The sequence below is a fragment of the Helianthus annuus genome, chromosome 2 (assembly GCF_002127325.2).
Source record: "Helianthus annuus cultivar XRQ/B chromosome 2, HanXRQr2.0-SUNRISE, whole genome shotgun sequence".
NCBI classification, from domain to species: domain Eukaryota; kingdom Viridiplantae; phylum Streptophyta; class Magnoliopsida; order Asterales; family Asteraceae; genus Helianthus; species Helianthus annuus.
The window spans coordinates 33,319,830-33,336,156 of NC_035434.2; the positions used below are offsets into that span (position 1 = coordinate 33,319,830).

At 35.4% G+C, this 16,327-nt stretch overlaps 2 protein-coding genes across 2 annotated transcripts; one reads left to right on the plus strand and one right to left on the minus strand.

Annotated features, from left to right (window-relative positions):
* Positions 1-5,163: 5,163 nt before the first annotated feature.
* On the plus strand, positions 5,164-6,219 carry LOC110913819 (transcription factor MYB44). The gene has a single exon (XM_022158641.2). It carries the CDS (start codon positions 5,259-5,261, stop codon positions 6,045-6,047), a length of 789 nt encoding a protein of 262 aa, XP_022014333.1. The 5' UTR covers positions 5,164-5,258; the 3' UTR covers positions 6,048-6,219.
* A 987-nt stretch (positions 6,220-7,206) lies between these two features.
* Positions 7,207-11,689, minus strand: LOC110913827 (protein MRG2). The gene is made up of 10 exons (XM_022158648.2): positions 11,337-11,689; positions 9,860-9,907; positions 9,769-9,782; positions 9,550-9,686; positions 9,425-9,459; positions 9,192-9,290; positions 8,595-8,674; positions 8,342-8,502; positions 7,584-7,668; positions 7,207-7,481 (listed from the first exon to the last, which is right to left on the minus strand). The coding sequence occupies exons 1-10, from the start codon at positions 11,523-11,525 to the stop codon at positions 7,403-7,405; spliced, it is 927 nt and encodes a 308-aa protein (XP_022014340.1). The 5' UTR covers positions 11,526-11,689; the 3' UTR covers positions 7,207-7,402.
* Positions 11,690-16,327: the final 4,638 nt, after the last annotated feature.

Sequence of the window (16,327 nt, forward strand, 5' to 3'; positions counted from 1 at the left end):
TATTTAGTCCAAAAATTCAAGTAGGAGGTAGAAGATTGGGATCTTCATTTAGGCACCTCGTGTTATCATAGATGTCATGTATGGGGTAGGAAGAACATGCTTCCATTTAGGAACCCCTTGAATGTTCACCACTTCACTTGATGTAAAAACAACCAAGGAGGGTCACGAACTAGGTTTAGCACAATAACATAAACAACCTAACTATAGAGAAATCATCAAATCATGTGAGGATTGTATGTAGGACAACCCAAGTCGTTCCATAATCACTCATGTATCAAAGGCTATGTTTGACATGATTTGTGGGTTGAAACCCTAAACAAAACACCAAGTTTATGAGGTTTAATCCTCTGACTTTAAATGTCTCAACCTTGTTTTTAAGCTTAACCAACCATGGGATAAGTTGTAAGCATTAGGACATAGGTATGAGATATGTTGAACACAAGTTACATAGGTTTAAACAAGTTTTTGATGAACATAAAAACAAACAGAAAGTTTATGGACGATTTCGGGGCATTTCCAGGTCTGATTTCTCCAAGGAGAAGTCTAGGAATCGAACCCCATGATTATCCAAGTAAGTAGGAAAAAGAATCAAGTGATTTCGTTAAGAAATGAGTGAGTTATGCTCATTTTCGTGAAGGGGTGTCAATCTGCTCGAACCCTTGCTTTCAGCTACGGTTTGGAGGATGTTTTGAGAGTTTTTAGTGTTGCAAAAGTGGTAGGGAGGCTGGTTATAAGTGGTATTTATAGGGGGAAGGATTAGGGTTTCAATGGGTTGGGCTTTGGAAGTGTTTAGAAGGGGTTACACCTTGAAACTAGCCCACAAAGCCCAACTATATGGGGCTGAATTTTGCTGAATTGGGGCTGCCATATTTCTTTATTTTTTTATTTTTTAAAACATTATAATGAGTAATTTTGTTAATTAAGTTGTGTAATAATATGCAACAATGTTTCTCCTAACTTGTAACAAGGTGAAATATGAAATAAAACATGATTTAACTAGGTAAAAAGTGTAATGTACAAGTATGTAACATGTTTGTAAGTGACAAGTATATATCACATATTAGATGATTAACCGTTGTATAAATAAGCATATTATTAGGGGTTTTTAGGTAAAAATTTGAGGACAAGCATGGACATGCATCGTGAATAAGTATCGTATAAGTATGAATTACAAATAAGGATTCGATGTACAATGAATTCCAACGTATGAACATGTATGAATATGTAGATGGCGAATTTAAAGAAATACGAATTTTATTTATGATCTAAGTCTCGGATTTTACAACGAAAAGACGACTACAATAATACAAGATTTTCAAAAATAGCATTACAAGGCGAGCTTTCTAATTATGGAAAGTATGAAAAAGAAGGGCGTTACAATTTATCCTTATCTAAATTCTTGTTACAAATTATTTATAGAAAAACAAAGATTTATTCTTATCTAATTTTTGTTTAGAATTATTATTATTATTTAATATGATCATAATAAAAAACAAACGTTTATAGATAGATTTGATGTGACAGTGTAGTATTAGCTAGTTTTAGACTACTTTAGAATTATACCCTAATTAAAAGAAAAAAAAAATACAATAGAATATATTAGAATCACCAAAGGACCTTTGGCCTAGTAGTATTAAGGTGTTAGAATAAGACTTTGCCTCATAGTGAGGGTTCAAATCCCATTGATGACAAAAATTTAGTCGTTAAAAAAATATATTAGAATTATATGCTAAAAACTGTGTTATTAATTAACCTAGATACAAAGAATATGTTAGAATTATATGATATAAATTAAATTTGTGTGATTGTGTTTTTCTAATTAATTTAAATTTAAATTTAAATTTAAATTAATGCTACAAATTGATTTTAGATATATTTTTAAACTAAAATAATATAACGTCATTATTAATCTTGTAATTCTTTTTAAAAAATTCATATTGTTGATGATAATTATCTTTTCACTATTCAGATTTTTAATAATTCTTTATTGTAATGTAATATTATTTTTTAACAAAGGAGATAAGTTTCTAAATTATTATTTTAATAGGAAATAAAAAAAATTAAAAATAAATAGCAAGAGGTATGAGAAAGTGACATGTGTCCCAGAAAGATTTTTATTTATTAGCATAGTAAGATTTCATTGGAGTGCAAAACGGGATAATGGGATCCTTTGTTAGAAGTAGGATTCTAAATATACCACATGTATAAAAAATATATATGTTCTACATGTATTGAATAAATTATTTTAACGAAACAGTTGATTAAAATAAATATTTTCATTTTAATATGTGATTATCAGTTATCCTTGTCCTTATCATCAAAATATAAAAACAATTACAACTACCAAGAGTAAATTGCCATTTTAGTCCCTGAGGTTTGTTTCAAATTTCCATTTTAGTCCAAATAGTTTTTTTTCTCCTCCGGGTCCTTGACTTTTCCATTTTCTTGCCATTTTGATCGCATTGCCTAACTCAGTCTAAAAATCTGATTATAACGAGGGGTATTTTTGGCATAACTGTTGTGTAGTGATAACCAGGGGTAGTTTACAACATAATTTATAAACCTCATAATAGTTTAATGCCAAAAATACCCCTGATTATAACCTGCTTTCTAGACTATGTTAGACAATTTGATCAAAATGGAAAAAGAAAGGAAAAGTCAATGACCCAGAGGAGAAAAAAAAACTATTTGGACTAAAATGGCAATTTGGACAAAAACTTAGGAACTAAAATGGCAATTTACTCAAACTACCAATTAAATAAAATCTTTATCTTTATAAATATTTAAAACACTATTATATTTTTTTAGATTTTAATAACTAATATATGATTATAATAATTAATATATTATTATCAGTTATCTTTGTCTTTATCATTAAAATCTCTTCTATAAATTTTAAATTTAATATTATCAATAATTAAATTTCAATAATAAATATTTAGAAAAAATAATTAAGAACGCCTCATAGATCGCCATGTGTCCCAAACATGGTTTCTTTTATTATATAGTATAGATTTGTCATACTTTTTTAAATAAAATAATATATTCGTTATTACTTATTATTCTTTAAAATTTACATGAATTTATAATATTTATCTAAGATAAAATTGATTTTGTTGTTTTTTTTTTTAAACAGTAACTTTCATTAACACAGACACTAACCCAAGACGGGCCAGCAACAAAACACCGAACAATTTACATGTTTACAAAAGAGACCCAATCTTTCCACTCTACCCCTTTATACTTCGATCTACTAGCGAACCATAAATAACCTATCGATTTAATTTCACTAATGATGCTGTCGATTCTAACAGTCGCACTAGAAAATCTAACACTGTTCCTAGCGCGCCATAAACACCAACAACCAATCAAAATAATACCGTGGACCGCTTCTCTCTTCTTCTCCAAACCGTTGATGTCCTTGTAAAAGGTAAACAGATCCTTGATGGAGAAAGCAAAGAAATTAGAGATTTTACACCAAGAGCTTATACCATTCCAAACGTTCGCGGCAATGAAGCATGCGTTAAAAACATGTTCAATAGTCTCCTCCTCCGAGTTGCAAAGAGGACAAACAGAGTCACCAATGTTGATATTTCTTTTCCTAAGCGTTTCAGCTGTCGGAATTTTATCCATTTCTGACCTCCACGCGTGTATGTTGACTTTAGCAGGGACCCATTTGCACCAATCCAAAACGAAAGAGGAATGGATACTAGCTTCAGCTTTAAGCAAACTTTTGACTGATTTGACCGAAAAACTACCTTCCGGATCTGCTCCCCACTTCCAACTATCCAAGTCAGCCGAGATCTGGGCCGAGGTTAACGCGTCCGACAAAAAATGAAGATTAGCCAGCTATTCTGCATCGGAAATTTCCGATCTCCAGCTCCAATTCAGCAGTGTATGGTTACCTTCCTGCTGTAATCTATCCGCCACCGAACACTTCTTATTAACTTCAATACTGAAGAGGTCCGGGAAATTCATTTTCAGCGGCTCATTGAAGAGCCAACAGTCAAGCCAGAATGCAATTTTCACCCCATTTCCCACTGAACCAATCAAGAAATTCCTAAGGGGCATACCTTCAACCTTAGAAAAAATGAAATTTTTAGCAATATTAACCCAAACACCGTTAAAAGCTTTTTTGTAAGGAATACATTCCCAACCCATCCGGCTCGTATGTATAGTGTCGATAATTTTTCTCCATAGGCTATTACTTTCCGTCTTGTACCTCCACCCCCATTTGGATAATAGAGACGTATTCACCAACTCTAATTTGGTTAAACCCAAACCACCCTTTTTCTTAGACCGAGTGACCTTCTCCCATGCAACCCAATGCATCTTTTTTTTCTTCCGACGAACCACCCCACAAGAATTTTTTCACCATGGACTCTAAAGCGGCTACCACTTTCTTCGGAGCTTTATATAACGAGAAGTAATAACACGGAAGACTCTCCATAACCGACTTGATAAGGACGATCCTACCACCGATAGAAAGAAGATGGGACCTCCACTTAGCTAGCCTAGAACGGAAAATATCGACCACCGGTTGCCAATTGACAACACGATTCATATTAGCACCCCACAATGAGACCGAGATATTTAAACGGAGGGCAACCCGGCTTGCATCCAACAACTTCGGCCATTTCCCCAACCTCATTAAGACCCACTCCTAACCCATAAAGATTCGACTTGTCGATATTAATCTTCAAACCCGAACACAGGAAAAAGCAACGAAGGATACGAATGTGAATTCATCCACATCCAAAGTTGGTGGTTAACAAGGGTCAACTGAATTGACCAAACCGTGTGTAACCTAAGTATGAAATATCAAACAATCAAAACATCAGTTTTATAGTTTTGGTATTATTAGTTCATAACCAAACATATTTGAATTTATAAAATTTAAATGCCTATTGTCTTATTATTTTTTCACTAATTTTACTTTAAAAATCTTAAATTATGTTATTCTTCTTCTTATCAAGTACGTCTGTATCTTTGAATTAGTTAGGCAAAAAGATTACATAAATTTTTATTTATAGTTCAGATTTCATGCAGGTCTACAGCCATCACCCACTCACCATCCGACACGTGTCCATGCCAGTTGTATAATCATAACTGCCTTTCAGTTATCTTTATCTTCTCCTCTTCATCTCATATAAATAAAACCCAACTCATCATATCTCACAAATTCAAAACAAAACTCACCCTTTGAGTCACCAAACAACCCAACTGATGATATTTGAAGTTTTCAATTCAATATATTAATGGCTGTGGTTAAGAAGGATGTGGACCGGATCAAAGGTCCATGGAGCCAAGAAGAAGACAATTTGTTACAAACTCTGGTGCAAACGCACGGTGCTCGAAACTGGTCTCTTATCAGCAGTTCAATACCAGGGCGATCCGGTAAGTCCTGCCGTTTACGGTGGTGTAACCAGTTGTCGCCGCAGGTGGAGCACCGTGCGTTTACGCCAGAGGAGGATGAGACCATCCTCCGGGCCCACGCCCAGTTTGGTAATAAATGGGCGACTATCGCTCGGCTACTTAATGGCCGGACAGATAACGCTATAAAAAATCACTGGAATTCCACGCTTAAGCGTAAGTGCTCGTCGATGTCGAACGATGACTTTTCGTTCCTAGACGAGCACGAGTTGGTGCATTATCAACCCGCGTTAAAGCGGTCTGTAAGTGTTGGACCGGGTACAGGCTGCACAGGGTTAATGTTTAACCCTCGCAGCCCAACCCGGTCCGACCTGAGCGGTTCAGATCATCTTGATCTAAACAATCTACAGACTTCTTTGAGCTTGTCCTTACCCGGATCAGAACCAAAACATAAGTCACCCGAGGGGGTGACTCGGGTGATTACACAACGGCCACCGACACCGCCTGGTGATGCAAATTCCGGGTTTTTCAACCCGGAATTGCTGGCGGTGATGCATGAGATGATAAAAAATGAAGTGAGGCAATATTATATGGAGAAGAAGGGGCAGTGTTTGCAGGCTGAATCTGCAATCAGCAACACGGTGATTAATCGTATGGGTATGAACAGAATATAGTTATTAGGTAGGTAGCTGATTATGATTAATTCAAAGAAGTTCATAAATTAGGGGTGTTGCAAGATCAATCTCATTTTGGTAGTGTACAGAGAGATGATGAAATGAATTTTATGATTATAAATTATTGGTGAATTTGGTTATTTTAATAATAAATTCAAGTTATTTTGACGAAGTGTGATGTTGTATTCTCCAGTTGTTTTTGACTATTGAGTTGTAATATGTGTAGGATTGCATAATTAGTCCTATGGTCCATGCTGTTTTACCTAATTAGCTGATAAAAAAATATGTTAAAATTAATGTGAAAAGATAAACTTGCTCCTTTATTTAAAAAAAAAATTCTAAGACCAAGGTTGTTCATGAGCGTGTCATGAGTAGCTCAAACTCGGTTTGTTTACAAACTAAGTCGACTCTAACTCAAAAGTGAACTACTTTTTAGTTTTTTTAAACGAGTTTTGAAGATGAGGGAGGGAGTAGGAGGGACACATGACAACCTTCCGTTAAACGCCATCAACACTAGCGACCCATGAGTATACTCTTGAAACTCGTTTATAATTTTCATTCACTTTCCCGATCTCTCGACCCTCACAAGTGTGGATTGTTCTCCAAAATCAGAAGTTTCACACTAACATACTCGACAACGATTGTAGTAAATCAACCTAGAGATTATCAAGTCTTCCTCCACCACATCGAGGCAAACAAAGAAATCAACATTGTCCTTGCTCCTCAATCCCTAGCCTAAAACAATTTTTGCCACTAGTAGATGTAGGAGAAAAGATGAAGGCGGTGATTCGATTGAACCATTTTGAGATTTCTACAGGACCATCTTGAACCACCACTTAACCATTAGAGTGCTTAGCCACAACGCCGCAAGAACTTCTATTGAGAAGTTGTTCAGTGAATATCGGCTAACCAAACATCACAAAAGGGGAATTCGGCAGACCAAACAATATGATTCTTTTATCCTTAAACGTGTTACTAATTTGGGAACAGTACGGATAATGTATGTACATCTTGAACATTTCATAGATATCATTCGTGTAATGAGTGCAAAATTATTTTACATTGGTTATTAAACCCGACGCATTCTAGCGACCAGGTGAGTAGACCCTCTCGACCCCTAACTCCCCACACACCAGGTTCAGCCCCTAGCCATCAGAAACGAACAAGAATCCACCATACCATAACCTAAAGTTAGATACCATAAATAGCGTACCGTGATTTATATTTAAATATTCGACTTTTCTATACATAACTGCAGGAGCTCTCCATGCCAAAAACCCGTTACAAAATGTAACCCACAAACCTAAGAAACACTTAGCATGGAGTATTGGTTTAATATTTACATAACTTGTAGCTCATTTACTCGTTGTGCAAGAACCCATTGGTGTTTCATAGGTTGATACAAAGAACAAGCTCTGTTTCTTCTGTAGGAACCTGAATTTTAGATAATTAACAAACAAAATATAATTAAAAAACCATATTATTTTTTATTATTATTAAACAAGAGAAAATCTATGGGAAAAAGGGCAGTCTTACTTGAGAAAGTCTTGTAACTTGTTTTGCAAGTCTGCCAGCGTCTCCTCTTCGATGTTAGCATGGTATAGTATTTCGGGTAGTTTGACTGCAATCGGTCAGAAATGGTATGAGTCAGGTTGGGATGGTCTGAACGTTTTTTTTTATCTTAGAACTTTATATGATTTGAACACAATTAATTTGTCAAATATAATTTAGAGTAAAATGCCATTTTCGTTCCTGAGGTTTGGGCAGTTTTGCAACTTTCATCCAAAGGTTTATTTTTCTGCATTTAGATCCAAAAGGTTTGAAATCTTGCCATTTTCATTCGGCTCGTTAACTCATCCATTTTTCTCCGTTAAGTCAGGGGTATTTTCGTCTTTCTTGTTAAGGGCAGTTAAATCTTTTTCACTTTATGTACAAGCATTTAGCATATAATGTACAAGTATTCAAAGACCAAATGGCCCTTTAAGTTAACAAAAAAGATGAAAATACCCCTGAATTAACGGAGAAAAATGGATGGAGTTAACAAGCCGGATGAAAATGGCAAGATTTCAAACCTTTTGGATCCAGATGCGGAAAAACAAACCTTTGGGCGATAATCGCAACATTGGCCAAACCTCAAGGACGAAAATGACATTTTACTCTATAATTTAAAACATGGTCTTATTCAATATTACTTTAATGTTTTTAACTAAAAATATTTTTTGAGATTTTATGCGTTACAAATACAATTTGTGCGGCTTTCGACCCATTTGACCAGTTAAATAAAACATAAGTACCAAAAAGGCGTAATAGATGCTCGGCTCCGTAAACTTTAGAAGGAGAAATTCCGTTTGCAGTTGCTTCTTCGTACTGTTTACGCTCGCCTTTATAAAGAAGCATTACAGGCAATGCTTTATCAAAGTAACACCGTAATCCACTTATTATTTCTACAGAAGCACTTCATCCAAAATATAATTACTAATTAGTAAACTGCTAAGTTTTAAAATAACATGCAATTGGCAAAGTGCATGCAGGAAAGAGAGACGAAACCTGCCATCCTTATTCGACTGTTGCTCCAGATAAAGCTTTAATATTTCATCCACATTTGGAAAACATGGAAGTTTAACAAGCTGTAAAAAGAGTACAGGATCGTAAATACAGGATGAAAATTAATAATAAGAGTAAAATGCCATTTTCGTCCCTGAGGTTCGGACAGTTTTGCGACTTTCGTCCAAAGGTTTGTTTTTCCACATCTGGATCCAAAAGGTTTGAAATCTTGCCATTTTCATCTGACTCGTTAACCCCATCTTTTTTCTCAGTTAAGTCAGGGGTATTTCCGTCTTTTTTTCTTAACTCAAGGGGATTTCGATCTAACCAATTCGGTCAGGGGTATTTTAAATGCTAGTACATAAAGTGAAAAAGACCGAATTTCCCTTTAAGTTAACAAAAAGAAAAAAATACCATGACTTGACGGAGAAAGATGGATGGAGTTAACGAGCCGGATGAAAATGGCAAGATTTTAAACCTTTCGGATCCACATGCGGAAAAACAAACCTTTGGACGAAAGTATCAAAACTGGCCAAACCTCAGGGACGAAAATGGCATTTTATGACAATATTATAACTGTGAGAACTTAAACTTGACTACCTTGCCCATATGAGTTACGTATTCACAATAATTGACCAGATGCTTTTTCAATGGTGACGGTATTTGGACATCAACGAGTTTTTCATAAGATGCAGTGCCCTTGCATACAAAAGGGTTTAGAGTTAACTTGAAAATGCAGAAACAACTGAAATATAATAAATAAATAAATAAACAATCAAAAGCAACTAAAAACACTTTATTGGTAATTATATTAAATAAGAAAGATATAATACCTTAAACAACCTTTTTCTCTTCTTGCCTCTTGTCACTGTAATAATAATAAAGCTGGTTATTATTCATTCATGTTAAAAGTCAATGGCAAGTTATTTACAATAGGTTCATAAAATATTTTCCTAACCGTTGGGATTTTTGGGCTTCAAATGGAACGCACGCACTGATTTTTCCAAAGGGTATTCTTTCTCCAATGCTTTCTGTTTCTCAAGATTCTCTTTGTTGTGTCTCATAAGACGATCCATGCCTACCCATTCATCCCAGCTACCAAACCATAAATAAAAACTATTAATAATCGTGTATGAACTACAAAAAAGCCCACAAAAATATAAAAAAATGTACTCACTTTTTGTTCCAACCCTGCAAAAACAAAAACAAAAATGTTATGTGATACATGAAAAAAAGTTAAAATCAATTCTTTGATTGATAATACTTACTTGATAATGAACAAAAAAGCGCTCCTTTGTCGGATCAACTTCTAACACCTGTTAGATTGAGATGCAGCCCAAAAGATGTTAAGCATAAAATGTGGATTTAACTATAATGCACATTGAAAGCATAAATAGGGATTTCAGACAGAGGAGGTGTAATGTTTTATGCAATCAGCTAAATCCCAAATTATATTATAATCCAACATTTCACTAACTACCGTACATTCTTATGACAATTTGTCCCCTTTAAGCTTTCATGTAAAGCAAAGTTTTTATAAGAGACAAAGAGATAACATATAATCTTTGGTATCCAAATGTGCTTTTATGGTCAATCAGCATCATTGCTAGCCAAGATCAACACTTCATACATATTATTGTTTTTTATGTTATACTATAACAGTGCAGAATCCATAGGAATACAAAGGGAAAAGAAGACAACAATCCTAATAAAAAAACGCACACGAAATTCTTATACACAATGAGACCTGCATACAAACAACTGCGTATGTGTATCACATGTTATAATGTTTGATGCAGAGTCTTTTATATTATCCGTATTATTTGAGCCACCAATTGCTAAATTTTAAAAGTAGCATATAGTTTTGTTTAACCCATGGTTTTGAAAAACGTTTGAGGCGTGCGCCTCGAGGCGAAACGGCCAAAAAACGAGTCTGAGGCGCGCCTCATGGTGTTTTTAATGTATATGCGCCTCAGAGGATTTTGATAGTTGTTTTTGATGTCTTTTGACTTTTTGTGTCAATTTCAAGCATTTCATGTGTTTTTTAAGTGTGTTTTTGATGATTTTGATGAATCTGATGATGAAATTAGTTAGTATTATTATTTTTTATAATATATATAATTTTTATATTTATTTATTAATACCGCCTCGTTTCGCCTCAAGGCTTACGCCTCATGAGGCGAAGGGAAAACGCCTCGAAACTTGTTTCCGTTCTTTTAAACCTTGGTTTAACCTTTCTACAGAAAAGATTAAATATCACTATTCGTGTAGCTCCTAACTAAACATTTTCGAAACCTCACAAATTGCACCAATCATAATAATTTTCTCCGGTTACTTACTATTAAACATACGCTACTACGATTAGATGTACCAGAACACGTAATTCTTCAGCTCAAATAGTATATTTCACTAACTACTATTGACTCATAAGTAGATTTTTTACAACACTGATGCATATGCCTAAAATTTATATAATAAAACAATTTCAAAACTGATGTGCATCCTAAACCTTATTCATACACATAAAATTTCATAATTATATTATCTGTAGTAACAGAGGTTCAATCACAATAAAAACAACCTAATGAAAACCTAATTTTCATAATAATTTACTCAAATCACTACTATTAAACATACGCTACAGCTAATACACATCACGATCAGAGATAATACGATCAAAACAACAAAATTAGCGTAAAACAAACGCTTATAAATAATACGATCGATCGGAAAACGTAACGGAACCTTAGCTTCGTAGATACGACGGCTATGATAGGCCAAAACTTTATCTCCTTGAAGGAACGGAGGTAGAGACTCAACGGCGTCGTTTTTGCTTCCGGCGTCGGTATCCGTGTCCATGGTGGCGGCACCGTCGTCGGAGATTGTGGCGGATGCATCGTCGTCGTCTGTAATAGCAGCGTCGGAGTTTTGCATTTTGTTACGTTAGGGTTTGCTCAATTTGATCGGAACATCGAGTGGTGATGGTTGTGGTGACTGATGAGCAGTGTTTGTTCTTTGATCGATATGCAAAAACCAATCTTTTTTGGGCTAATCGGTCTTGTAAGAATTAATTTGGAGTGGACTTCTAGTCGTCTTGATAGATATTTAGTTTTTGAAGTCAGATATTTTTTAAAAAGAACAAAAAATAAGCTAGTAGAAGTTACCCGCTCGATGTGGCGGGATATTGATTTTGACTAGTATCAGGCTGGTTTTTTTTACTGGTATTCGCATTTGTGTTATGGTCAAATGAATGGATCATTCATTTAAAACAGTTTAATTGAATGATTTATTCGCTTGAACATGTCAAGCGAATGAAGGCTTAGTTGATTGAAGCTCCCAATCGACTGGAATGACCTATGTATATGTGTGCCATTCTAAGAATTTGGAGTGGACTTCTAGTCGTCTTGATAGATACTTCTCTTTGTTCTTGATGATATAAACTTTTTCGGTATGTATGACAATCTGTGTTGAATTGTTCGTATCTCGTTTCTCTACCGAATTTGTTATATTCATCTCAAACTTCCGCCTTTGAACCGAATCCAACAATAATCTTAGGTTCTTAATCCGTAACACTTTTTTAGAGTTGGTATCAAAGCTACGATACCGACCTAATCGTTCTAACCATCAATTAGGTCACCTAGGCTCTAAATTAGTGTTCGAATTTTAAGTTTTTCATGCTTAAGAGGTTAAAACATGGCGTGAGTTGTATTTTGTCAAATTAAAGATCAAAACTGTGTTTTGATTCAAATTGAAGCTAAAGGATTGCTAGGTTTTGATGTTCGCATCTTTTTTAAGTGTTTTCATCATCTAATTTGAAGATTTGAAGTTTTTTTGATCGAAAAAGTGAAGAACAAAGTTGGGTTTCTGTTCAGTGGAACGAAAGATTTTGTAACTGCCAATCAACCAAATGAGACCCATTTATCTGAGTTTTGTTTATCTAAAAGGGTCAAACATTTAATCCATTCGGCTGAATAAACTGCCATTTGATTGAAAAGGGCAAACGAATGAGACATCCGTTTCAGGGTCAACTGATTGAGAGAGATTTTGTTAAGTTCTGTTGATTTGTTTCGAGGTGTTTTATTATGTGGTGAACAAGACGCAATCATCTTCCTGAAACAAATTTTGGGAGGATGATTCTCAAAAATTTTAGGAGCATGTTTGTGCGTTTGGTTTTTCGCGTCAGATACGGGTGTTCGGAACGTGTTGGGTTAATCGGTGATCAGTTTGGGATGATGAAAATACAAGGTCTTGAAGATGGTGGGGTAGTCACGGTTATTGGAGCGAACGTCAAATTTGGTGATGTGACTGTTATGGGCCAAAGGGGCAAATTTTAAATATTTGAAGCTTAAACGTGAAATTTTCCACATTTGGGCTAAAGCGACAAATTTTCAGCCTTTGAAGCTTAAATGTCAAATTTTCCGTTGCAGTTCGAGTTTGAAAGGCCATGAATTTACCAAGGATGAGAGGGAATAAATATTTCAAAAATTGATTAATTATTGGAAATTCAGGTGATATTGCGACAATATTTGGGTGAGTTGACAGATCCAATGAATGTTTGCATAGTGTCGGGATCACTGCTTACACTGACAAGAATTTGAAGTTCTGAGTGATGTGATTTTAATTACGAGTCCTATTGTTCGAAAGAGTTTCATGAAGATAGAGTAATGCAAATTCAATTACGACTCAAAGGCTTTCGAAAGACTTCCATTATCAATGAGTTGATATTTCAGTTACGAAAAACTAGTTTTCAGGTTTTTGTGGCCATTGACTTATTTGATGTCGATCAGTGTAGAGTTTGAAGTTTTTATCAATTGTAGGTTGGGTTTTAAAGATTAGATGATTGAAGTAATGGAGTTGCATTAAACCGAATATGGATGTGGCTAATGTTGAGATGGAGAAGCTACAATGCCTGGTTTCAAGTTTATTAATTCTCATTTGATTGCAGTATAGCCAACCAGAGGATCGTGTCATTATCGTGCAGATGAATTTTGATTATGTTGGAGGTTTTGAGACAAAACTGAGACTTGTTGCAGACAGTTGAAAGACCGAGCCTTTATCATTTGCCGATTAGTAGAAATGATTGTTGACATAAAACTAGCCCCATAGGAGGTGACAGTAGTCAATTAAGCTCGAGTTTCTGGCTAATCGGATATGCGTACTTTAAGGGGGAAGTCTGATACAGAAGTTTCAAGGATTTGGTTTTGCAACAAAAACTCGAGTCAAAGTTTCTGCAAACCAGAAGCATCACTCAAGAGGGAAATCCGTTGATGCATGTGGGATGACATCAACATATACATGACTAAAGTTGTAGTATATTCACCACAACACATTCGACAACAACGTCCAAAGGGGAATTTGTTGATGCATATTTGTGTGTCTGAAACTGTACGAATAGGCTAAATCGAGTTTGTATTGAATATGTATTTGTTTTTGTGTTATGGTAAAAAATATAGACCATTCGTTTAAAACAGTTCAATCGAACGAGTCATTCGCTTGAACATGTCAAGTAAATGAAGGCTCAGTCGATTGAAGCTCACAATCGACTAGAATGGCCTATTTATATGTGTGTTGTACGATTGAACCAGAATAAGTTTTTGAGAGGAGAAATCATACTTGATTTCTCTCGGTCCTTAATTCTTAATGAAGTAAACTTTTTCGGTATGGATAACATTCTGTGTTGAATATTGTTCGTATCACATTTATATACCGAATTTGTTATATCTATCTCAAACTTCCATCTTTGAATCGAATCAAACACTAATATTTGGTTCTCGATCCATAACACGGTTTTAGATTTATCATGTAACATCAAGAAAAAAATAATTAAACACACCTACGTATTTGGCTTTATTTTTCAAAAAAGTTAAGGAAACACGTGTAATTAAAGCTAAATTGGTTAAAAACATATATTATTTAAAACATTATAGTGGATCTAGAAATATTGTTATCTATATTACTATATAGAAGATCTCTTTGTTCTCCATCGTAATTTCATAAAAAGTTTAAGACACTTGACATATCTTTTTGTGTAACATACAATTTGTCAATGCAATAAAATGATTTCTACCTATTTTTTTTGGAAGGTGTAGATCGATTGGAAACCCACTAGCGACTGCGCTTCAACCCTTTTTATCGGAAGCACAGCTACTCGGGTTCGAATGAGGGGGAGTGCAGTGCAGAGCCCTTCCTCGCACCTCGTGGAAACTTAATCTCGACTGCCAGGCTCGAACCCGTGACCCCGGTCAGAAACCCTACCAAGGTGGGTAAACCTTACCACCTCACTTGCAGTGGGTGGGGATCGAACCTGAGCCTCTTTCAAGAACTCAAGCACTTTCCACCACTAGACTACAAGGTCATTGGCATGATTTCTACCTATTTGATCCTTATTTATAGTATGTAAACTTTATAAATTTAACTCATTTATAGCATGTAAACATTTTTTTAATTAATTATAAAAAAACTGAAATAAAATCAAATAATAAATAAATTAAGAGGTGAAATGTGGTATTTTAAAATAATAAATCCCAATCAATAATTATAGTTATACTTATAAGAAGATCTCTTTGTCCTCCATTGAGTTTATTCTATAACTTTAGTGTCAGTTTTTCTAAAACAAACAAAAGGGTTTAATTTGTATTTTACATATTGATATAAATGCTTAAGTGAAAAGAAAACAAACCAAGTGAAGAGGTATGGTCCCAATTCCCTGCCTACATGGCAGGGACCACACCACTTTTGAGCATACAAGGCGTCCACATCAGCGTAGCAATCCAGAAGCTTCTAGAAGCTTCTGGAAGACTCGCAGCTGGCACCAAAGATGCTCTATCCGACATAAAGGACAACACGTGTAACCATACGCAGAACGCCACATAGGCCTGCGACAAATCAGGGAGCAGGACTGACGACGCCAGTACGAGGTATCCAGCGTGGACAAATGTAACGACGCCACGTGTACCACTACACCTGCCGTGACAGAGCAGACCAAGAGGATATTCCCCTTGGTCGGACAGCTGGCATGCGCCCACAGCTGGCACAGCTGCTCCTTCCTTCTTCACCCTCCGGCTATAAATAGGACCCTTCATCATTCAGGTTTAGGATCTTTTTTACTCTCCATACTCACTCTATACACACACTGTTTATTTCTCTCAGAACAGTACTTATTCTCACGCCGGAGCCTGGTTAAGAGGGAAACCCCCCTTCTCCCCCTCTTAACGAGACTAACGGTGTTTACTGTTTTGCAGATCTCCAGCCATTGTTGCGAGCGAGAAAAGAGGTTGAACCCCACAGACAAAATAACCCCATCGATAAACCTTGTGTTAATCGGTGTTTCATCATTGGCGCCATCCGTGGGACTCGAACCCACGACCACGTGGTTAAAAGCCACGTGCTCTACCAACTGAACAGGGTAAATTTGTATTTTAACAATAAATATATGGCGTATGTGAAAAAATCCACCCTGGGCTAAGGGGTGGTGTTCCCGAACAGGGTAAATTTTATTTTTAACAAAATAAAAAGATATGAAAAACGTGTGTTACGTTTTGCTTTTTCTTATATAACGTTTTCATTGAGAAGTGCTTTTAACAAAATAAAAACGTTACGCAACGTGAATGTTAGGTTTTCACTGAGAACTGTATAAATGATTTTGTTAGCAAAATAAAAAACTTTAATTTATTGAGAACGAAACAAGACTTGTGGTGAAACACTTTTTAATAAGAAATACGGTTGTTATAATATCT

Coding starts and splice junctions, on each gene's coding strand:
- LOC110913819 (XM_022158641.2), top strand. CDS start 5,259: ATGGCTGTGGTTAAGAAGGATGTGGACCGGATCAAAGGTCCATGGAGC.
- LOC110913827 (XM_022158648.2), bottom strand. CDS start 11,525: ATGCAAAACTCCGACGCTGCTATTACAGACGACGACGATGCATCCGCC. Junction 9,460..9,549: donor GAAGCCCAAAAATCCCAACG/GTTAGGAAAATA, acceptor TTATTATTACAG/TGACAAGAGGCAAGAAGAGA. Junction 9,291..9,424: donor AGAGAAAAAGGTTGTTTAAG/GTATTATATCTT, acceptor TTTGTATGCAAG/GGCACTGCATCTTATGAAAA.